Here is a 25,128-nt window from a genome sequence, read left to right as displayed (position 1 = left end):
AAACAGACACAGGAAGTGCTGAAATACCAAGTTTTAGGCATTGTTCAAATAAGTACAAGCTAGAAAGGGAAGAAACTGTTCTATATGTAAGCATCAATGTCTTGAACTTGATGCGAGCCGCGACCGGTAGCCAGTGGAAGGAGATAAAGAGAGGTGTAACATGGGCTCTTTTGGGCTCGTTGAAGACCAGTCGTGCCGCTGCATTCTGAATCATTTGTAGAGGTTTGATTGTGCATGATGGAAGTCCAGCCAGAAGAGCATTGCAGTAGTCCAGCCTAGAGATGACAAGGGCCTGGACAAGAAGTTGTGCAGCATGCTTCGTTAGAAAGGGCCACATTCAAAAGCGAAGACCACCAAACCATTGGCTACAAATGCTAACAGCTGCCAATCGCTCTCACCGTGAACTAAAACACTCAACATTCAGCCTTTGAGAGAGAAAAACAACCAGCGGATATGTTTAACCTCTGCGTAAGATCAGATAGCAGGCTTTCCAGTTTGATAACCTTCACACAACAAGCAGAAAAAGAAACGCTAGCTGATGACGAATTCAGAACCTCATCAGAAGAAAAAAACACTGATTCATTGTGCTCTCCAATAGAGAACACTCACAACCTTTAAGTCCCTCGATGTGCAATAATTTGCTACGATTCATGTTTACAGTCAGAACTCGAAGTTGAGCACACAGATTCTAGTATATTGGTACCGAATAGTCTGTGACGTCTTATAGTGGTGCAGAAATGTTAAAACTGTGCTGTGATGGATTCTATGATGTCCAGCGCCACCAGGCCACCCTCATCCGATCCCAGACAGCCTCTAGAGAGTTGATGGCTGGACGCACGTCCAGGATGGAAAACTGGTAAGTGTCTTTATTAATATCCCCATCGTAGTAGTCAATGACATATCGGACTTCCTTTCCGCACCGATCTACGATCCAATCATGTCGGTCGAAAGGCAATTCATATCTACAGAGAAAGTTAACGGAGAGACATCAAGCACTCTGAGGCTTTTTAAACACATCTTTTGGGATTTACATTTATATCTCACCCCATCCAATGACGTATTCTTGCTCTGGGCAAGAACTCTTTGGCTTTTCCCCCGAATCTCTTCAGAGATGGACCGCATGGACACTCGCTGCCAGAGACAAATGTGTGTTTGAAACGAACAGTAATCTACAGCGCTATGATGATTCTTGCGTACTTGGCAGTTTGTAGAATCAATGCAGATCACACTGCCAGTGACCATCAAATGACAAACAGAAGGCGACTAACACGATATTATCACCTCGCTTATCTGACAGCAACAGGGCTACAGAGATGATAATGAAGCTTTCATCTCATTAAAATGTGTTTGGCATCACAAGTTACTTTATTATCAGTCACCATTATTTCTGCTAACAATATAAACACTTCATTTGAACACATTGTAATACAGTATGAAGTCTGTTATACTGGCCAAGGCTGTGTTTGTAAATAGTGAAATATTATTACAATTTAAAAAACTGTTTCATATTTTAATATATTTTGAAATGTAATTTATTCCTGTAGTACTTAGTACTTTTTTCAGGATTATTTGATGAATAGAAAGTTCAAAAGAACATTTTTTTTTTCTTTTTTCTTTTGATTAACACAGCATGCTCTCAGTCATTGGTCATGTGAAAATGAAGTTGTGCTGCAGTCACCTGACATGCAGCACTTCCCACTTCGGGCTTATATTACACATTATGAATTATTATTACATAAAATCCACAGATATCAAGCTCATGATAACAGATGGTGCATGACTCACTTTTAGGGGACTCTTGATGCATGGGACACCCAGGGGGTGGGGTCGCCCCACCAAAATGAGGCACTGACATTGCAGACTCTGCTAGAATAGTGGGGGCAAGACTGGATACAGATGCACCCATGATGAACACCAATCCTGAAGAGATCAAGAGATCATCAAGGACACCTGAAGATCAAGTAGATCCTGTTGCATCATTACTTGTGTTATGCTGTTCATAGAAAATCGATTTTCTTTCTTAAAACTCATTATTTATTCGCTCACATGCCCTTCCTAACCTGTAGGACTTCTTTCTTCTGACAAAATATGGACTTGTATCACAAAAACTGACTATATAAGTTTAATAAAATAGTAAAATAGTACAACATGATGTGAGACAATTTGATGTACCATATTTGAATCAATGCAAAAATATATTTTTACTCACACAAAGTTATCATAAGGCTTCAAATGACTTAATATGAATATGTGGCATGAACTATTGTTATAGCGTGTTCATGGTGTTGTAATGGTCATTTTTGGAGCTGGTGACAATTCATTCTCATTGTTTGAAAAAAATATTATTTTTTTTCATAACTCTGGATTATATTGGTCATGTCTTCTGGAGCAAGACTGTCATCCTTCCAGCGCCACCTAGCAAAACAACAAACAGCAATTAGCTATTTATAGCAATTCAGAACAACAAAAAAAAAAGACTGATTTTCCTTGCAAAATGTGCTAGTCTTTTCTGAACAGTATCAAAACAATAGCTCCGTTCCAAACGTAGTGTGCTGCCTGTCTAGACAGCATTTTAAGGAATCATAGGCACACCTCGAACAGTAGGCAAAAAAAAATTGCCTACCAAAATGCCAAATTTGACCAAAATATAATGTAGCAACTCCCACGGATAAAGCAAGAATAATGTAAATTATAAATAATAATACATGAATAATAATTTAAGAAAAAACAAGAAAACATTTACATCTAAAATAAATGTACATATTACTGTATATTCCTTTTTTTTTTATTGATTATGTTATACACTTACAGCTATATTTGCACACTACCGTTCAAAAGTTTGGGGTCAGTATTTTTTATTTTACTTTTATTCAGCAAGGATGCATTAAATTGATCAAATGTGACAGTAAGGAACTTTCTGAAGGATCATGTGACACTGAAGACTGGAGCAATGGATGCTGAAAATTCAATTTTGCATCACAGGAATAACTTACATTTGAAAATATATTCAAATAGAAAACAAATATTTTAAATTGTAATAATATTTCACAATATTACTGTTTTTACTGTATTTTTTATTAAATAAATGTAGCCTTGATGAGCATAAGAGATGTCTTTCTAAAACATTAAAACAACATGCTAACATCAAATTAAGATCTATTTGTATGTCGTGTGGAGTTGGAGTTTCTTGGCCTTGGGGAATGATATGCTGTTTTTTTTCTATCTAGGTAATCAAATTACAGCACTCACAGGCTTCCTGAAGCGAAGCCAAGCGGCATATCTGGTCCACATAGAGCTCTCCAAAATATAACAGGGCACGTGTCTGGTTGTAAAACACGGATTTAGGAATCGGGACATAAAGGTAAACTCACCCCTTCCGCAGCATGGCATTCCAGAACATCTGTTCAGAAGGATAAACCCAGTTCTGGCCTGTGCCTGATCGTGGGATTTTAGACTCCTCTCTTTTCACGGACAGAGGGAACGGCTGGTCCGGGGTGGGCACCTGGTTTGGAGGGGACATCTGTGGGACAAAAGCAACATTAACACACATAAACCAAAATAATCTCAAAGAATGTCATCTTACTGACGGGATGCCAAGCTCACCATGTTCGCGGGATCGATGGCTCCATCAGAAGCTCTCATGGGACATTCGACAAACTCATAAGCTCTCTCCTGATGCGCTGGGCCGGCCAGTGGCGTCTGAGCCTGATGCATGGGGCACTCAGGAGGCGGAGAGCCTGGGTTTATATTACACATTGTGAATAATTATTACATAAAACCCACTGATATCAAGCTCATGATAACAGATGGTGCATGACTCACTTTTAGGGGGCTCTTGATGCATGGGACACCCAGAAGGTGGGGACACCCCACTAAAATGAGGAGCTGACATCGCAGACTCTGCCTGAATAGTTGGGGCAAGATTGGATACAGATGCACCCATGATGAACACCAATCCTGAAGAGATCAATAGATCAAGAACACTGAAGATCAAGTAGATCCTGTTGCATCATTACTTGTGTTATGCTGTTCATAGAAAATCGATTTTCTTTCTTAAAACTCATTATTTATTCGCTCACATGCCCTTCCTAACCTGTAGGACTTCTTTCTTCTGACAAAATATGGACTTGTATCACAAAAACTGACTATATAAGTTTAATAAAATAGTAAAATAGTACAACATGATGTGAGACAATTTGATGTACCATATTTGAATCAATGCAAAAATATATTTTTACTCACACAAAGTTATCATAAGGCTTCAAATGACTTAATATGAATATGTGGCATGAACTATTGTTATAGCGTGTTCATGGTGTTGTATGGTCATTTTTGGAGCTGGTGACAATTCATTCTCATTGTTTGAAAAAAAAAAATATTTTTTCATAACTTTGCATGTTGTTTTACGTTATAAGTAACGTACTCTTTTAAGATACATATGGGCTAACATAATATACCGCCAGTGAGAGTACAGCTAAAATAAATCGTTTTGATCATTTAAGTACCATATTTAAAAATTTTTGACATTTTCCAATCCCAAAATATAAGAGTTAAGTTACAAAATAAGTTATATAGCATCATTCATTCATACACAGTCATGTAAAGCAATGTCACTGAATATCAAACACCATATTCCTCTAAAAACACCTTCACTAAAACGTAACCAGCTTTTTAAATATCTTGATATAATAATATCGATCACTAAAGGTTTACAAATGTGACAGCATAACTCACCTTTCTGTGTGTCACTAATGCGAGGAACGGTGTTGTGTAACATTCGGTTCCCGTGAAAAACTGACGCTCTGCAGTCTGCAACGTCAACGTGCACCGCTACTTCCGCTCCATCCAGCATGCAGCGCGTGCTGCCGAATACGTAGCTCATAAATATTAATTACATTGTGCTTTTTCTGTATTTTCTTTTCTCATTTTTTATTTTTCTATTTTTTATGTAATAAAATAATAAATACTTATAACAAACTAATAGGCGAGACGTATCGAATTAAACCAACACAAAGGTTTCACCCTATACAGTCTACGGTTTAAAAAGGACACAAAATCATCATGAATCAAAATGAACATATTGCTTTATTGAGGCAAATGGCATAACGAAAGTGAAAAATTAAGACACGTGAAAGAATAAACATGTTCATTCCTCAGGTACATGCACTTTCCTTCACTATGGGAACAAGCTCCCTGTGGTCACCGAAGTAACAAATTGTAAACCTTTACACAGCAAGTTTCCGGCTGTGACATTTGTGTATGGAACGCAACAGTAATAAAAATACACAGTCATGATATTGTGCATTGACACATTCCATAAATTAAACAAAATAAAAAAAAACTTTGGATTTGTATGTATTGAAAGGACTTTTAGTAAAAGTAAAATTCAACATTGTTTTGACAAAAAAAAATAAAAATAAGAACTCTTAAATGACATTTAACTGTTCACAGATTCATAATTCAGTGCTTTCTTGGAAATGACCAGCAAGGTTCTGAAAGATAATTTACATTGAATGAACTCTTCCCTTATTTTCCTTTGCTTGTTTCAGATTACTCTTGTACAGTGTTATAAGTCATGTCTGTTCACCCAGCTGGGCGTTTTCATAATTATACGCAGACTGTTGGTGTGTGCCACCATTTACTTAATATGTACGATTAAGAACAGCCATTCTTACTTTTGACCTTTGGTTGTAACATTGGTGAGAACTAAAAAGATAAAACAATTAAAGTGATAGTCATACATCCTTTAAATGACCATACAATGAACCATGTGGTACAAAATTACACTAAACGACACAATAGGACAAGTAAATAAAAGATGTTTATTTAACAAAACAAAAAAGGCATTGAGTGATTGAATACAAAGGCAAAAAAAAAAAGAAAGAAAGAACAACATGGATTCCTGTATATCTCATGCCAGTAAAAGACAATCTTTCATGGGTCTGGCTCTCAGAATAACACATTTTAAAATCCAAGTACTTAGTTCATTAAAAACAGAACCACTTTAAAATTATTTCCACGCAAATCGCTGTAAGCCATCTTAAACTGTCATTCATACATTTTAAATCAAAACTCATGCGCTCACATCTGTGCCGCCATTGAATGCACATGTACAGTATGAGTATCTACACTAAATTCGGCATACATAGTGACAATGAATTTTAAAATGAATTCATAAAAGTATCACTGTATTGTGAATTCTCTCATATGCTGTATATATCTACTCGGATACATTGACTACTTTTATATCCTTCCGTTAAAAAAATAATAAATATGCCGTACAAACATTATCATGCTGTCCCAGCGCAAAACTGGTTCAATAAATTAGGTACGATGCAGGAAAATGATCCGACGTTGAGAAGTCCTTGAACATTCACGAGCTACACTCTTCTCTACTCTTTTGAAATTACTTTTAAAGAAAGAAAGAACAACATGGATTCCTGTATATCTCATGCCAGTAAAAGACAATCTTTCATGGGTCTGGCTCTCAGAATAACACATTTTAAAATCCAAGTACTTAGTTCATTAAAAACAGAACCACTTTAAAATTATTTCCACGCAAATCGCTGTAAGCCATCTTAAACTGTCATTCATACATTTTAAATCAAAACTCATGCGCTCACATCTGTGCCGCCATTGAATGCACATGTACAGTATGAGTATCTACACTAAATTCGGCATACATAGTGACAATGAATTTTAAAATGAATTCATAAAAGTATCACTGTATTGTGAATTCTCTCATATGCTGTATATATCTACTCGGATACATTGACTACTTTTATATCCTTCCGTTAAAAAAATAATAAATATGCCGTACAAACATTATCATGCTGTCCCAGCGCAAAACTGGTTCAATAAATTAGGTACGATGCAGGAAAATGATCCGACGTTGAGAAGTCCTTGAACATTCACGAGCTACACTCTTCTCTACTCTTTTGAAATTACTTTTAAAACCATTCCCATATCATAATCGATCATTTAAGTTCAGTATTGATCGGATGCACTGTACACCAACGTAATTAAAATAATTACCGTATGTTCGATAACATTTCTATGTACAATGCAAACATTCAGAGAACAACATTGCCGCATGCAATTAACTGTACAGTGTGAACAAAGCATGACATCCGTTTCATGGGAACGGAGCGAAATCTGAACAGAATCTGGAGCGAGTGTAAACCGCTTTCATTCTTAAAAACAGTTCTGTATTAATGCAATCACAATGCATCAATGCTCATATCTTGTATATATAAAATATGTTGCCTATTTAACCCACAGTTGGATCTCATCTGTGCATCCGTTAAAATATCTAATACATCACAAGTATGTGATTTTAAATTTCCAGGAGATTCTTGTTGAGTACACTGATCCAGATTGCCGATTTTCCTCGTTTAGTGCAGTGCAGTTGTGTGGACGAATCTTTCACAGTCAATATAAGCGGCTTTGAAGTAAACGTGAACATCAGGTGACTGACCGCTTGGCCCCTTTGCACAGTACAGTGATTGAGAGCGAGGGACTGAACTTTGATGAATAAATAATGTGGTTTACCTGCCCACAGTTTCAAATTAAAACCAAACATGGTTAAAATACAGTTCAGCCGGTGAACTCGAACAGTGCATCGTTTGCACTTTTTGGTGTACAGTTTCAAAACGAACACAAAACAAAAGTGGGCGGCCAGTCTTTTCTGGTGTACTAGATCTCAATTTGACAGTTTGTCAGAGTTTCAGGTCTTAACTCTGTTAAATATTGCTCTGGGGTGGTTTTCAAAGTCTTTACCGGTCACTATCACACCATAGTGCCCCATGAAGACCGTCAATAAGACAACGACCCTGTCTGTGAGCAAATGGTGTAAAATTCGAATGTCCTTTCTCTTCGCTCAATCGGTTTTTCCGTTCTCCTGGCTCTCGGGTTTGGATCTCCGGCTGGAACGCAGGACTTTGTAGCAGCCGCGAGCGATTTTATGCATCCACATGACGTTCATGATGTCCAGGCAGATGCTGGAGAAGATCCAAGCGCTACGGCCGCCGAAGGAGACCTTGTAGAAGGCCTCTGTGCCGTACACTGAGCACATTCGACTGTAGTATATCGGCATGACGGCGATCCGCACCAGGAAAAACACGGCCGCCATCAGTACCCCATTAGTCATGTTGGGCTTGGATGCTTTGGGGTAACCTAATACTTCAAAGAACCAGCTGGAAAACACAGGTGAGCAAAGTGACATGCTGTAAACTACCTGGTATCTACAGTACCATCACAACATTCATGTGTGTCATTTCTTATTAAAGACAACACGAAATGGCATTTGAAAGGAATAGTTTACTCAAAAATGAAAACTTACTCGCTCTCAGGCCTTTCAAGATGTAGATGAGTGTTTCTTCATCGGAACAGATTTAGAGAAATTTAGCATTACTTCACTTGCTCACCAATGGATCCTCTGCAGTGAATGGGTGCCGTCAGAAATATGAGTCCTCTATCCATAATAATGCTTTCTCCAGTGAAAAAGTTGTTACTGTCTGATTTAGGAGAGAAATATGCACAGATCAAGCCAGCGAAAGCAGCCCAAAACAGTTCTAAACAAATATGTTTAGATGTCTTTTTCACTGGAGAAAGCATTATTATTAACTCGTATTTTGGATAGAAGTAACGGTTTATACTTAAAATGCCTTAATGATGATTTGTTTCTCACAAACATGCAGCTTTTCACTTCACAAGACACTAATTGATGGACTGGAGTTGTGTGGATTATTGTGACGTTTTTATTAGCTGTTTGGACTCTCATTCTGACGGCACCCATTCACTGAAGAGGATCCATTGGTGAGCAAGCGATGTAATGCTAACATTCTCCAAATCTGTTCCGATGAAGAATTTAACATTTTTGGGTGAACCCACAATGAAATCTCTTTGGTCAAAACTCCCGCACCACTTTAAATAATAAGTTACATGTGTACAGATTGGCTTTGCTTTTGTCTAATTGTGTTTTTACTTTTGGGAAGAAGATGCAAATAACAAATAATGGTACAAAAAAAATAATAATAATGCTGGAAATGTTATGTTACAGTTAGGACACAATGTTAAGCCATGATACTATAGCTAATAATTTTAAATCATAATAATGAATCCACACAATAAAACTAGAAACACAAAGTAAATAGTGTTAATTCAGATCTCATGTTGTCTTTAATGGTTTCAAGATGTAAATATTTTGTACTTTAATCGGTCAAATACCTACCGTTGGTTTACACACGGTGTGGAAAACTCTGCAAGCAGACGGAAGTTAGCAAAATAAGGCAACATTCCTTGACCCTGGAAACACAAGGTGAAGAACAAACAAACTATGACACGGACACGAGTTATAGAAATGCACAGCCTCATGAATCAGCTCCAACAGTCTCAATATCTCCTTGCTGTCAGGTTCCCACAGTAATTGCTTCAGTGCCGACTGTCGAGTTATGATACTTCACTCTGACAGACATAACAAAAGAGCAAAGTAAACAAAAAAATGTAGAAAATAGAAAAAGGGTTGCATGGATAGTTATTGTATTAATATAGGATTTATTTTAAGATCAAATAATGTCCTTCAGTTTTTATTGTCTATATTTAGCTTGTTATTTTCAGTGAATATGTAGAGGACTTACAATTTTTTACTTACAATTTAAGTAAAATTGCATCCATGTATGGAGTAGAAGAATGCATGATAATTAGAGTGATTACGCTAATATTATGTCAACTGTATGCATTGTTAAATAATAAATCATGAAATAAATGTCTGTTTTCAATTATGTACTAAATAAATAAAGCAGAATAAATTAGATAATCTGGCTCCAAACTAAAACAAACTAGTTTTTTGTTCAGATTACTGATATTTGCCATTTAAAAATCCCTGAATTAATTAATATAAATGGATAACAGGATGATTTTAACAACGTTAATTATGAAATTAGAAACCAAAACTGTGCTTTCAGTAATAACAACCCGCATTTCAAATAAGCCACATATTGTCAGGCACATACAGTGTGGTCCAAATGTCTGATACCACTAGTGAAAAACTTTCTATTGTGAATTCTTCACTACAAATTATAATTATTTTAAATTAATATATTATTGTATTATATAGCAACTAAAATGAAAAGTTCAATTGAAAAATTAAAACATAATTTTTTTGTATTGAATTTCTTATATTTTTTGCTTTAAAGGGATAGTTCAACAAAAAATGAAAACTCTGTCATTAATTACTCACCCTCATGTCGTTCCAAACCCATAAGACCTTCGTTCGTCTTCGGAACACAAGTTAAGATATTTTTGATGAAATCAAAAGCTTTCTGACCCTGCATAGACAGCAACAGAACTGCCACATTCAAGGCCCAGAAAGGTAGTAAATGCATCATTAAAATAGTCCATGTGACATCAGTGGTTCAACCGTCATTTTTTGAAGCTACGAGAATACGTTTTGTTCGCAAAGAAAACAAAAAGAATGACTTTATTCAACAATTTCTTCTCTTCCGTGTCAGTCTTCACCACGCGTTCACGAGAGTACCACGACTCATGCATGTTGTGCTGCTGACACAGGAGCCGGTGTTCTGACGGTAAACCCGGATGCACTACGCCTTGTTTACAAGCAGAGGAATGCACACGCATGCGTCGTAGTGGTACTCCCATGAACGCAACAAGGAAGAGAAGAAAATGTTGAATAAAGTCATTATTTTTGTTTTATTTGCACACAAAAAGTATTCTCGTAGCTTCATAACATTACGGTTGAACCACTGATGTCACATGGACTATTTTAACAATGTCCATACTGCCTTTCTGGGCCTTGAATGTGGAAGTTCTGTTGTTGTCTATAGAGGGTCAGAAAGTTCTCAGATTTCATCAACAATATCTTAATTTGTGTTCCAAAGATGAACGAAGGTCTTATGGGTTTGGAATGACATGAGGGTGAGTAATTAATGACAGAATTTTCATTTTTGGGTGAAATATCCCTTTAACGACAGCAGCTCTCAAGCAGCATGATTTCCACAAGTTTGTCTAAAACCTGATGATCAGGTTTTTCAGCATGATTTGAGAACGATCCAAAGAGCATCTTGTGTTCAGTGGACGCAATCTAACCATATGAACAAAGACGTTCACGTCATATTTATTTGATTATGACTTTGTAACATCATTTACTCACCCTCAAGCTGTTCCAAACACAAAAGAAGATATTTTGAACAATGTTGGTAACCAAACAGTTGACGGCAACCATTGAGTTCCATAGTATGGAAAAAAAATTACTATGGAAGTCAATGGCTACCGTCAACTGTTTGGTTACCCACATTCTTCAAAATATATTTTTATTTTCAACAGAAAAAAAGAAATGACCTGAGGGTGAATAAATGATGACAAATTTCATTTTTGGGTAAAATATCCCTTTTAAGCCTTTTTTAATCATTTAAATGTTATTTACATTTTTTTTCCAAAACGCTAATACTTTATTTCTAAGTAAAAAAAAAAAAAAAAATCCCAGATTTTTAATGTGGTCTTATACTTTTGGATCCCACTGTATTAATGCAGCAATGGTCAGCCATGCAGGTTTTGTCAGAAAATGAAGCCTTTAATAGCCTTTCCTTCCAAAGCGAGGATTATTTTGACCTATTCCAATGAAATGTTCCTCTCCAAACCAGTTTTGGCATTATCATTCCTCTAGCAAGAGAATAAACATTTGGCATCTCGATAACACACTTACCTTGAGGTCTGCAATTAAAACATGCATTAGCATACTTACTGCAAAATGGACCATATAAAATCAAGGATAAAAAAAAATAATCAGGTTGGCTAGCAGATGCATGCTGTTACCCCTAGGTACTGGTAAGTCCATACTGTAACTGGGCTTCAGTAACTGCTCAGAGTTCCATAACAGCAGGACAGCAGACAAGACAGGAGAGAGTCCATCTAGATCAGCCAAGCCTATATCCCTCATCTCTAAACCCGTCTAACAGTGACACTGGTAGTTTTTGCATGAAGGGTTTTGCTGGTCAGAGGAAGTGAGGCTGCGTTATTCAAGAAGTCATGTTAGGTGGGACAGAGACAGACTGACAGACAGATTCTTGGAAAAAAAAAAAAGGTTGAGAAAAAATGCAAAAAGAACGAACGACACAGAAGCAGCAACACCATTTAAGACTCGCTGGACATGCACTATGAGAAACAAATCGAACGACACTGACAAATTAATTAGATTTTATTCTACTTCTAAAAAAAAAAATAGACTAACAGTTTGATAGAACATTGAAGGTTACATGTCAGTGCTAAATTTAGCGAAACGCTCTGTTCTTAAGATGAAGCACAATTATTAAACACTGAAGAGACTGATGGGGTATATTATGCTTATGATAAAAATAAGGCGGATATTATAATTTAGCCTGGGAAGAAGGCAATAATTAACAAAAAGACACTTAAAAGTTCTGGTTTTAACACTAACAGCATTTCTAAACACAGGAAACAATAACAACGAATGACATTTCCAACGACAGACTTAATTACTCACTGAGACCCAACAGAAGACTTCCAGTTCCATGTTAAATTACACCTATTATCTTGTCATAATAATTTAGAAAAAGGCTTGAAATGGCAGTCATAAAAGTGACCAGTGACAGTATGGTCTACATCCTGACAACAAAATGCACGTTCAGGTTTGAGGCGATCCTCAAAGTTGCATTAAATCAGTGCAAGGTAACTGTAGGGTATGTAAGCAACAATAAAGCCATTAATATGAAAAGTCGCTGCCCCAGATGCATTTTTAGGCTTTTTTTTCTTTTTAGAAATGAACAAGCTAAGACAATTAATTAGACCATCAAAAATCATTTGTCATGGTCTTTCTACATACAGGTGCCCTTTGAGTTTCTGTTGTATGTATTTGTATGCACAAAATATCTGTGACTGAACAAAAAAAAAAATAGAAATCGAATACATTGTACATTTTTGATCACACTTTCTTTTTTTTTTTTACCATTCGTGCATTTAGTAAACACAGTGTGCAAGCATGACCCAGAAAACATGTTACCATGTCAGGTCATTCTGTGAGGATTACCTATTAATGACTTTAACAATTAACAGCTTTTTAATAAGTTAACTAAAGTTAATAAGAATTTAATAAGATTTCATTCAGTAGCATATGTAGTTATTACAAGGCACATAAAATTAAAAATTTCAATAATTAAATATAATCTATTCTATATACATACATACATACATACATACACACAGTATATATACACACACACACATTCATACATATAAAAAAAATCTCCAGGCTCTTAATGCATCGTTTTTCCTTCTGGAGCTTCATTGACTTTTTGAACCTTTTGTAATACTTGGGTACGAGTCGCTCAGTTGTCCTCAGTGTGAAAAGATCATACAGCCATTGTTGGAAAGGGTTCAAATATGCAAAAGATTCTGGAAAAACTATTATTTTCTCTTGTGGACTATATTTAAACGTCTTTTATGTGAAATAACTTACTCGGGTTAGTACTAAATAAAAAAATAACATGCCTATTAACAACATATATAAAATTGTTAAAACATTATAGGCCGTGACTTTAAATATCACCTTTAATTGTTTTAGGCACCCGTTTTACAGAATGACTCATGCCAAACAACTGAGCATCAACAGATGCTATTTTAAACGTTTAGGGCTGAGGACCAGATCAACCTGTTATTCAGCAAAAACCTTCTCATATTGTGAGTGTGGAGCATCTCGACACAGTCCAACAAACAAGTGCTTTCTCGCTGTTACTCATCCTGCAGTTGAGACGTGGTTGTTAGGTTTTAGAAGAGAGGCTTTAGGAGGAAGATCGGCTCAAAGCAGGGGAAGGTATCAGAGCATGCACACAAGGAAACCCTCCAACAGCACCACAGGAATAGCGAGCATCAACACATGCACACAATCCAATCTGGAGCAGTTTGGGCCGAAAGCCGGCCAGAACTGACCGATGGAGTTGCTGGGGGGGGGGGCAGTGAGGTAGAGTTGAAGAGAAGAGAGTGGACTTCTGCATAACCGTCAATGAGCATTCCATGCAAAAAATACCATCATCATCATAACCATAGTCAGCTACAGAACTTGGTGACCTAGAGGGTAACCGTACAACTGAACCAAGAGTGAACAGTAGTGGCCTCAGTGGTGTAGTCTAGCGGAAAAAGATCTGGGCTGGTAACTGCAACCATTTGGAAACCATTTTTAACAAAGAATACTCTATATAGGGATGCACAAAACAGACAAGTTTCTTGGAAGCTGTTTAAATAAGAGGTGTTATTGTGTTCTTAACTAGACAGAGCACAACAGAACGCCTCAATCTCAAGCATAAAAGCTTTCATCAGTCTAAATGCATTTATGAAATGATGGTGCTTCAAACATTTTTAAATGAAAATTTTCCAAGACAGCTGTACTGTGCAAACTAATAAATCATGAATGAATGAATGAATAAAGCAAAAACATGTTATTTAATGTTAATGTAATTCAAAATTAGATTAATTATTCAACCTCACGTAGGTTATCAACAAGTTAGTTGCTGGATGATTAGTCAACCACATGATTTATCCGTAATATTACATTTTTAAAAATGTCTACAAATGAGGTCTTTACATACAGCAGGATCAAGGACCAAGGACATTTTGTTCTAAATCTGAACCTTAAAAACTTTAAATTCAGAGAAGGTCACAGGTCATATATGGGGTCAAATTTTGCTAAAAATACCCAAAGAAGGTCACTAGACCAGAATGACAGAGTGCAGTTCTTTCTACAGTATTTCCTAGACATTTATTTAAGATAATGTACAGTCAGTCTGTCATTACTGGTAAATAAACTCCAACAGAGAAATCTTTTTTCGCCATGATGGGGTTTATGTTGTCATAAAAACCAGCTGACAGTTCATTATCCTACTTATTACACAGCTATTTGCATGAATAAATAAATGCATGAATGAATGCATAAATACATACACAAACACATAAATGCAATAAAAATAAATAAATAAATAGGCATGAAATACTGATATAAGTTTAAATTATTGTGCGGAAAAAAAGACCAGAGATTGAAATGAGAAACATGAAACTAGCAATTATCCATGTTATTATCCGAAAACATTTGGCCACAAAATGCTGCAATTTGCCTGCAATGCCACAGAAATGACCGATCAGAAGTATTTCAGAAAGTCATGTACTAACAGGGACAAATCCTTCTGACCATCCTGTCCCTCTGTTTATGGTTTAGCGATCACTCTCGTGTAGTGGAGCGTCAGCCAGGGAACACAGAGCTTTCAGCACCAGCTGCACAACTGACACTACCACTGCTCACTCTTGGTTGTCTCTTTCCCATCTTGCCTGCATGTTCTGTTACGAGACAACAGGGAACTCACCAGTACATAGTAGTAAGCATACAACGCTGCCAGGTGGTGGATTACAAAAAACTTGTCTCCTATTGCTCTCCAATAGTAAAATATAAGCAGCAGATCTGAAAAACACAGAAAAGGCAAGAAGAGTCAGAACTACTTTAAGGAATAAGAATTAGAAAACACTGCCATAACAGTGATTAATACATTCATAGAACTACTAATAATATGGCCAACCTATAATATACCCACATCTCACAAGGAAACACTGATCTATGGACATTTGCAGAACAAACATGTTTCTCTGTGGTCATCTTAACCTTGTTTCAGAGGATTCCATAAAGCCTCTGCCAACACTGTATACCTTTGATGGCTGTCAGGCTATGTTATTTTGGTTTATTTTTAGAGTTTTTTTTTTTTTTTAGAAAATTAACAAATATTACATGAACTATCAATTTATATGCAAGTCACCAAGGATTACTAACATAAAAAAAATTGGAAAACTGAAATAAATATAATTTGAAAAACAGACCAAAAAACAAAATACATTATAATAAAGGTCTAATTTAAACTTTTTTTTAATAAACAATTTTGTCTTATTTGTTAATATAAGGTAATGGATTAACAAACATGAATAACAATGATAAATATATTTTTACAGCATTTTATTAATCTTTGTTAATGTTGGTTAATAAAAATACATTTGTTAGTTGTTTGATGAATTGGTTGAAAAATGTGGTAACACTTTACAATAAGGTTTATTAGTTAACATGACGTAAGCATGAACAACACTTCTACAGCATTTATTAATCTTAGTTAACGTTAATTTCAACATTAACTAATGCATTATTAAAATCAAAAGTTGTGCTTGTTAACATTAGTTAATGCACTGTGAATTAACATGAACTAACGACTGGATTTTCATTAACTAACATTAAGAAAGATGAATAAATACTGTAATAAATGTATTGCTCGTGGCTTGTTCATGTTAGTTAATACATTAACTAATGGAACCTTATTGTAAAGTGTTACCAAAAATGTATTAATAATTAACGTGGAGATTAAAACATTCTGAAGTACTGTTCATTGTTAATTCATATTAATGTAGTTAGCTAATGTTAACAAATTCAACTTTACTGTAAAGCGTGTTTCTCCATCAGTTAATGATAAATTAGTCCAATTTCAACTTATGTACATTAAGTACATAATTGCATTATATTGGTCAAAAAAATGTGTAACAAGTTATGAGAAAAAATTACAACTCAAAATAGAAAAAAATTAATTGAAACAAAGGTCAATAATCATCAAGTGCAAAAAAAAATGAAAGTGAAATCTGAACAAAATTGAAATGTGACCCTGGACCACAAAACCAGTCTTAAGTCGCTGGGGTATATTTGTAGCAATAGCCAAAAATATATTGTATGGGTCAAAATTATAGATTTTTCTTTTATGCCAAAAATCATTAGGATATTAAGATCATGTTCCATGAAGATATTTAGTAAATTTGCTACCGTAAATATATCAAAACTTAATTTTTGATTAGTAATATACATTGCTAAGGACTTCATTTGGATAAGTTTAAAGGCAAGTTTCTCAATATTTTGATTTTTTTGCACCCTCAGATTCCAGATTTTCAAATAGTTGTATCTCGGCCAAATATTGTCCTATCCTAACAAAGCTTATTTATTCAGCTTTCAAATGATGTATACTAAATCAATTTTGAAAAATTGACACATAAAACTGGTTTTGTGGTCTAGGGTCACAAATGTCATCATCCTTCAAAAACATAATATTATAATAGACATTTTACAGAATCATCTGCAACCAGGTTAAAATGGTCACAGAGATGGTGAAATGTTTCTAGAGAGGTGTTTCTTTGTTGAAAATGGGATAACCAACTATTTAAATAAGTCAATCTACTAGAAACCCGCAAAAATGCAATCAGGAGCATTAGTACAAAAAAAATGTACTTGAATTTTCAAATCTAACTCTCAATATTACAATAAACCCCCAAAATGTCTTGCATTTAATGCATAATGCAGCACTCCAAACACTATCAGATATCTGCAGTAAGCTCTCACCAGATATGAGGTAGCCTGTAGTAATGCTCACGTTTATCTTCACCAGAGTAGGATCTCCCCTGTTGTGGTAAAGATGAGGACAAGGCACTGAGATTTACAACAAGATCACCTTAAAACAGTAACTGAAAGCGTCCTGCTCATCTGTAAAGAGCAGCGCTTTCCCAGCATGCCCTGCATGCAGTGTGACCGGTCGGTTTAACAGCAGAGCGCTCACCATACGGGGTCCTGATTGACGGCCTCATCGAAGAACAGGATGTAGAGGCAGAAAAGGCCAACTAACAGGGCGTGGAGCGTGGACACGGTCCTGCAGAGACACAAAAAGCGGTTTTATCACACATGACAGCAGTGTTAACAGTAGTTTGCTTCTCCCATAAAACAATGTCAAGTTGAAACAATGGAAATAGAGCAATTGACTGCTGTCAATCAACTCAGCACTGTGTGTCCTACATCTACAGATCTCCTCCAGTTGGCTGTTCTCTTGACAGACCACTGAAATGAGCATTATCGCTGCCATCTTCACCAGTTTCTTTATGCATACACAGACGTTGTATACAGCGACAGCTTACAACCTGCTCTCCACAGCCAAGTCTTCTGATAAGACATTTAACATGGAAATATTTAAAGCGCCGCTGCGAATCCACTAGCGATATTCAACATACTGCCGCTTAGAAATGGTTATTATAGTTTGACATATTGTAATTGTACGTATAAGTGGAATTGTATTGTAGTTTGATTCCTAAAATAATGACTTAGGAGCCAGTAAATCAAAAACATACAGCGCAAACAGTTGTCTAAATGATTTCTGATTTAATCTTTTATTAGTAGGTTCCTTTTAGTGAATTAAAACAGCGTAATTTGATTCCAAAACAAATTAGTCTTACAAGCAGGTTCGTTTTTAGTGAACCAGAAACATACAGTGTGACCGGTGTTTGGTTTATGTCTAAGCTAGTTCTTCCCAGTGAATCAAAAGCATTTGTTAAGGAATCATTTAGACAAACCTGTTTGCACTGTATGAGTCTTTTGACCCAGTTCTTCTCAACGTATCAAAACCACATGGTACAACCAGTGTAATCTGACTCCTAAACAAATGACTGTTTAGCCAGTTGTTTTTAGTGAATCAAAACCATACAGTGCAACCAGTTTTCCAAATGATTCCTGAACAAATGATTCTTTTGAGCTGGATCTTTTTAGTAAATCAAATAGAAATGGTGCAGCCAGTTGTCTAAATGATTCCCAAATGAATTAGTCTTTTGAGTGAGTTCTTTTTAATGAATCAGAACCACACAGTGCAACCGGTGTAGTCCGATTCCTAAACAAATGACTCTTTGAGCCGGTTCTTTTTAGTGAATCAAAACCATACAGTGCAACCAGTTTTCCAAATGACTCCTGAACAAATTATTCTTTTGAGACGGATCTTTTTAGTAAATCAAATAGAAATGGTGCAGCCAGTTGTCTAAATGATTCCCAAATGAATTAGTCTTTTGAGTGAGTTCTTTTTAATGAATCAGAACCACACAGTGCAACCGGTGTAGTCCGATTCCTAAACAAATGACTCTTTGAGCCAGTTCTTTTTAGTGAATCAAAACCATAACAGTGCAACCAGTTTTCCAAATGACTCCTGAACAAATTATTCTTTTGAGACGGATCTTTTTAGTAAATCAAATAGAAACGGTGCAACCAGTTGTCTAAATTATTCCCAAATGAATTAGTCTTTTGAGTGAGTTCTTTTTAATGAATCAGAACCACACAGTGCAACCGGTGTAGTCCAATTCCTAAACAAATGACTCTTTACGAGCAAGTTATTTTTAGTGAATCATAACCATACAGTGCAACCAGTTTTCCAAATGATTCCTGAACAAATCAGTGAACAGTCTTTTGAGCCGGATCTTTTTAGCAAATCAAACATACAGTGCAACTAGTAATGTCTATGTGATTATCAAATGAATTGAGTCAGATCTTTTAATGAATCGGTGTAATCCAATTCCTAAACAAATGACTCGTTCAATCAAACGCATACAGCTTACAATTACTCCTTTGTACTTAAGAAACACTGAACATGAAAAGGTAATACATCCAAAGAGAAATGCAGAACTAGTCCCAGCGCCCAAACAGACGACACAAAACATGTTTCTGTACCTTGAGTTCCACTCGATCTTCTGTTTGTGGGTGAGTTTGAGGAAGCCAGGGCTGATTCTGGATGACGCCCATGGGCTCACGCTGTGAAAGAGCCACTGGAAGGTGCAAAAACTCACCACCGAGATGAGCAGGATCAGCTGGCTGAAGGGGTCCATGGCCACCCGACCCCACTGCAAGAGAAAGTGCAACAGAAAAAAACACTTGAAGATGCTTTACAGTAAGACATGAACATCTAGGTCCTGAAATCACAACGGAAAGCTGTGAAACGGAAAGCAGTTTCAGTAGAAAAGTAAGGTAAATGTTTAACAGACATGCCCTCTGCAATTACTGTGTTAGCAATGAGAAACAAAAGAGGTGACGCAAATCTGAAGCTCATAAAACTAATACAGGCTATGGAACGGTCACAATATCAGTCCTCTCTGGCTTTATTTAAAGCATCATTGGTTGATATTAATGCTGCCAGGCATGATACGAGAATTTGTTGACCATTCCAAAACACTGTCCAAAATCTCAGATATGTTACACATGCAGGGTGCGCAACTGTTCTAGCAGGCTTCTGTTGTCATAAACGACACAATATGCAATACTTGATAATAGTACTGTATGTACAGATCATATTGAGCTTGGATCTAAATGTCAGCCTTCTCCTCATACAGTTCCTCTTGCAGTCTGTTGCTGTCACTGTGCACCAGAAAAACAAGTCTGTCACCTTTGAAGCACATAGTTAGGAAGCAGTAATCCATAATGATAAAGCTTGGGCCAAAATAATCATAGTGAATAAGCACAAAGACATAGATCCCATTCTATATATATATATATTTTTTTTTTTTTTTACTGTCACTTTTGATCAATTTAATGCATCCTTGATGAATAAAAGCATTATATTTATTTTATTTATTTATAATCTTGCTTAATCCAAACTTTTAAATAGTAGTGTATCACAGTTTCCTCAAAAACATATTGTGCAGCACAACTGTTTTCAATGTTGACATCTTGACGATAATACTAAATGTTTCTTGAGCACCAAATCAGCATATTAGAATCATTTCTGAAGGGTCATGTGACCCTGAAGACTGGAGTAATGATGCTGAAAATTAAGCTCTGCATCACAGAAATATATTACACTTTACATACATGCATATGCACATATATACACACAGACGCACACCATTAAAAAAAACAATACTGTACTTATCAGTACATATAATTTACAAATATGTCCTCTACAAAATTCCACAAACTCAAGGAGGAAGCACCATTTTACATCTTCCACAGGGCATCTAATTGCTCATAACATCTCCTGTTGATCTACTTTCATGACCTCTGGCCTATAACAGCTAATGGAAAACATGAATCGCACTCTTACCTGAGGCTCTAAGTGTTCAAAGGATGAGAGAAAAATACAAAACATGCACCCGTTGCACTGAGAGTGTAGTGAGAAGAGACTGATACGGTTTTGAAAACCATGAAATTGGAGTTTTGTGGCTTTTAGTCTGCATACTAGCTTTAAGGTCATCTACATTGAAGAATACTCTGTTCCCAATATAAACTTTTAGCAGAGAAACAGAAACAGAAAATAAAAAAAGATAAATGTCCACTCAACATTGCAACGACAGATGTAGCCGTTAAACCGTCATCTGCAGCATACAGAGTCTCTACTGTTTTTACGTGTCACAACAACTGCAGACTTCCAACGGCAAGCCAACAGTCAAGGAGATCTGCAGATCAGCAGAGATAGATTAAACAAGTTTCACACAGGAAATTAGTCACTCTTTCCTATCCTAACATGCCTTGACTTGCTCATTATTGCTACAACAAACAGTCTCCAATACCACCTCCCTAAATAAGTATATTCCAACAACCAAAGGGTGAAGGGTGCCATTTCTGCACCACTAGCAGTAACAAAACATAGGCTCCCTACACTAGTCTTTCACTGATTGGACAAAAAGGTAGTTCCACCGCAAACTAATGCCTCTGGTTCAGCCAATGTGTCTACGTTGGGTTAGTTGGAACAATTAAAGAGGGAGTTCAGTGCTGGCAAGATAGGCTTTTAATAAAACTTGCCTGTCTATGCACTAGAAACACAAAATTATTTTTTAATTCCTGCGACATGACTAGACAAAACAGAAAGAAATGCCCTGAAGCGGTCCAAAGATTTTCAGATGATGCAAAATGGTGCGTTTTGCATTATCCAGTGGATTTTTGCTGACAAATTAACCGCAATCATGGTGCAGGTAACTAGAGGTAGACCGATATGCCGATATTTGTCATTTTTAAATTATCAACATCGGTTGAGAAGTTTTGTACAATAACTATCAGAAGTAGCTTTTATTTTGACAGTGACAGGACTTTTATTTTGACAACGCTAAGAAAGCCAGCATGTGAACGCAGATGCGAGTGTAATCTTTAAATCCTTGATTTCAAACTATGCTGTGCTATATCCAGTTTGTTTCCAAGTCATATGTCAATATGTTCAGTATGTAAAATTAGCATTACCTGATCTTTATTTAAGAACATGATTCCCAGTGCGCAAAAACTTACTAGATTACTGAGTGCACTGTTAGTTAGTGTTTTTTACTTCCTTTTTATTCAATGTATTAAATATGTAAAATTTCATTGCAGCAATCGGTATGCATGTTATTTAAATTAAACAGTGTGATATCATAAATATCAGCTTTATATCAGCCATCACAAAATCCATATCGGTCAACCAATAGTTAACACAGAGAAATACACACTGTAACAAAGCTGGTTGAAAATCTACAAACTTATCTGTTAAATGAATAAAAAGCATTAAGGAGGTTATAAACAACTGAGTTGTAGTCAGCATTATTTTAGAACATGGTCAAACAACTAAACTTAACAGACTGTGACATCAGCACATCTCCTCATGGGGCGACAGGAGTCAAAAAACATGCGGTCACTAAATTTAGATGTACTTTATAGGCAACATGCACACATAGAGGAGGCGTGAGGGTGAATGTGAGTGTATTTAAAGGTCCTATACAGGTTCACACTTGTTGTGAAGGGCAGGCATCCAAAGAGGTCATGAAGCAATGTATGGTAACAGGAAGTTCAGCAGTTTTCACAGATGAACACGTGTGAACACGTGCTGCATATGCATGCATCTCAATTGTGAACATGCAGTTTAAGAAACAAAAAGCCAACTGTAAAAACTTTCAGTTGCAGAAATGTCTGATTGGGTAGATTAACATGCTTTCCATACTGGTGTACAGGTTTGTCATGTGGGTGGCAGATCACAGCATTGACAAAGCTGCATTGCTGGCATGCTTTGGTGCATTGAGTAAATGCATCATATTTCAAGAGAAGCAGTGCTGCCTTGAATGAAAGATTGACCAGGCAAAGCAAGGCTCATAGAGCAGCAGAATGGATGGGCTGCTAAATGGATGCGTTATTAAACCCCTGAGGAAACTGCAGTGCAAAAGCAGCCAGCCACAATCTACAAAGTACACACACACACACATAAATATACAGAAACATACATTTAATTATGTTACTTTTTAAAATTAAGGCCTGGAAACCACAATTTAACATTTTTAAATTGTGGTTTCCATGCCTTAATATTAAAAAGTCATTGAATTAAATATACTTAAATATACTATAAAAAATATATATACTTTGTGACAGGTACCATGGTATCATGGTGGTATCTGATGTCAATGCAATTTTTAAACATGATAATCATAACTAATTAAAAACACATATTTTTAAAAATATGCAAATGTTTGTGTTTTTGTCAATAAAACAATTTTTAACATTGCTTGATTTGTACCACCTGACATTTTTTTTATATAGCATCAACGTTTTACAAAACAAATATTACATTTATTACAAAACAAATATTAGAAATAATACATTTCTAAGAACATGGCACATGTTCGTTTTCATTTGGTATTTGAATACTGTACACACATTACAGCTCTCAAAACTGAAAGTAAAACAAAATAAGGAAGAGCAGAATAAAAGACCTCAGAAGTACTTTTCAGAAGTCAGAAACACATTTTTTGATGAAAAAATGCCAAATACATCCAAAACATCTGTGCTGCATTTAGCATTTCCATTAAATACAGAGAAAATTTATGGTGTTCTAGTCGCAAACCTGAACAAATGTTTCCCTTCAATACTGCCATGCATCTTCAGTTCGACTCAAACACATCCTTAAGTGCATAATTAAATATTAAACTCAAGATTTTGGCTTTTAAATGTCTTTTTAGCCTTCATTTGTCAATAAAGTCGGTCATTTAACTCCGACTGGTGTGCTGCATTGAACCGCATTGCTTGTGAAACAAATGCACATACATATGTACATTTGTGATTAGATGAGCATTTTATGAAGATTTGCGCGCGTGCCAAAAATACATCAAAGACCGTAATTCAGCACTGACCGTCTGATAACACAAATACTGAATCACATTTCTACTAAAGCTCTGTAAAAACATTGCGATGGACGGAAATCGACTCGTGTTGTTACCAACACGCCTGCTGCTTTCTTTAGGCCAAATCACACCGCAGTGCTGGCTGAAAACACAACGCTTGTGCATTAAAATACTGCTTGATATCATGCAATACATGCATTAACCATATGCTTACCTCTTATCGATCATCAATGGTGTCTGTTGGTTAGTTGTGCATGGTGTCTGAACACATGGGCTGATAAAAATCCGTATTTTTCGTCAATCAGACACATGCATGATTCTCCTCTGTCCACGGCGATATGAAATGCATGATTTCATATCAAATGGAGAAACGGGTGGTCCTTATAATAATCTCAATCAGCGATGCGTGTGGGTTTTATAAGCGCGCGACGGTGAGAACATGTTGAGGATGATGATGGCTGTACGTGGAGGTGAGGGAACGAGAGGATCCAATTTCAGCTTCATTCTTAAAGAGATATTCACACACGGATAATGTCACTCTTTTGATTCATCAGTGAGTCGAGTCTTTTGAATTCATTCACTAACTAGATTCATTCAGAGGCCGTTTCTGCAGGTTATCGTTACACCAGTAGGTGGCAAAAAAAGTGAGTGACTGAATCATTGTCTCTACTGATTCGTTCAAAAAGAACAGTTGTTCAGGAAATATAATCGCGTTTTCCGTGCAAAGGACAGCTAATTTCCTCCATTTGTGCGCTGCCGAGTTTTATCGAGCTAAAACAACGATACGAAACTACATAAATACAGTTTCAATAAGTTCTTATGTCATTGAAGATGTGTCATTTGTACCCATTCATAATTCTTCATCTCATTTCTCTTCTTGAATGGGATTCTAGTTCATTCGAGTAAATTATGATATACCTGATAATATAAACACTATATAATTCATAAAATGTGACAATTGTGTTCGTTTACGAACGAGATGTTTCCTTTGGCGTCTCTGAAGTCTCCTTCACAAAATGAAGGAGGCGTATTCGTTTAGTTGATCCAACCAATGAGATGCTCTCTTACAGCCCGCACTCAAATGCTATTGGCTCTTGCTATAGTCAATCAGAAAAACAGTCAAGCGCCTCAGTGAACGAAAAAGAGTCGAGAACG

The 25,128-nt window shown here is 36.2% G+C and overlaps 2 protein-coding genes across 4 annotated transcripts; both read right to left on the bottom strand.

Moving 5' to 3' along the window:
* Nucleotides 1–284: 284 nt before the first annotated feature.
* Nucleotides 285–4,854, bottom strand: LOC107712780 (cytochrome c-type heme lyase-like). The gene is made up of 10 exons (XM_016518116.1): nucleotides 4,814–4,854; nucleotides 4,735–4,762; nucleotides 3,823–3,957; nucleotides 3,604–3,737; nucleotides 3,372–3,520; nucleotides 2,360–2,415; nucleotides 1,854–1,920; nucleotides 1,679–1,705; nucleotides 1,045–1,131; nucleotides 285–962 (listed from the first exon to the last, which is right to left on the bottom strand). Exons 1-10 carry the CDS (start codon nucleotides 4,850–4,852, stop codon nucleotides 764–766), a joined length of 921 nt encoding a protein of 306 aa, XP_016373602.1. The 5' UTR covers nucleotides 4,853–4,854; the 3' UTR covers nucleotides 285–763.
* A 2,608-nt stretch (nucleotides 4,855–7,462) lies between these two features.
* Nucleotides 7,463–24,486, bottom strand: LOC107712816 (transmembrane protein 56-B-like). 3 transcript variants are annotated; one of them, XM_016518157.1, is made up of 7 exons: nucleotides 24,188–24,486; nucleotides 19,577–19,746; nucleotides 17,655–17,744; nucleotides 17,441–17,499; nucleotides 15,387–15,481; nucleotides 9,233–9,306; nucleotides 7,463–8,195 (listed from the first exon to the last, which is right to left on the bottom strand). In XM_016518157.1, exons 2-7 carry the CDS (start codon nucleotides 19,729–19,731, stop codon nucleotides 7,880–7,882), a joined length of 789 nt encoding a protein of 262 aa, XP_016373643.1. In that variant the 5' UTR covers nucleotides 19,732–19,746; nucleotides 24,188–24,486; the 3' UTR covers nucleotides 7,463–7,879. The 3 variants fall into 3 exon arrangements, with proteins under 3 accessions (XP_016373643.1, XP_016373641.1, XP_016373642.1); XM_016518155.1 differs by lacking the exon at nucleotides 24,188–24,486 and adding an exon at nucleotides 19,851–19,985; XM_016518156.1 differs by lacking the exon at nucleotides 24,188–24,486 and adding an exon at nucleotides 19,905–19,985.
* Nucleotides 24,487–25,128: the final 642 nt, after the last annotated feature.

Source organism: Sinocyclocheilus rhinocerous, unplaced genomic scaffold (genome assembly GCF_001515625.1).
Source record: "Sinocyclocheilus rhinocerous isolate Xijiao unplaced genomic scaffold, SAMN03320098_v1.1 scaffold1740, whole genome shotgun sequence".
Taxonomy (NCBI): domain Eukaryota; kingdom Metazoa; phylum Chordata; class Actinopteri; order Cypriniformes; family Cyprinidae; genus Sinocyclocheilus; species Sinocyclocheilus rhinocerous.
This window is presented reverse-complemented; position numbering and strand designations above follow the sequence as displayed.

Coding starts and splice junctions, on each gene's coding strand:
- LOC107712780 (XM_016518116.1), bottom strand. CDS start 4,852: ATGCTGGATGGAGCGGAAGTAGCGGTGCACGTTGACGTT. Junction 4,763..4,813: donor TAGCGGTGCACGTTGACGTT/GCAGACTGCAGA, acceptor TTACACAACACC/GTTCCTCGCATTAGTGACAC. Junction 1,706..1,853: donor ATTCTAGCAGAGTCTGCAAT/GTCAGTGCCTCA, acceptor GTGTAATATAAG/CCCGAAGTGGGAAGTGCTGC.
- LOC107712816 (XM_016518155.1), bottom strand. CDS start 19,952: ATGAGCTTCAGATTTGCGTCACCTCTTTTGTTTCTCATTGCTAACACA. Junction 17,745..19,576: donor AAGATCGAGTGGAACTCAAG/GTACAGAAACAT, acceptor GTGTCTCTGCAG/GACCGTGTCCACGCTCCACG. Junction 15,482..17,440: donor TACAGGCTACCTCATATCTG/GTGAGAGCTTAC, acceptor TGTGTTTTTCAG/ATCTGCTGCTTATATTTTAC.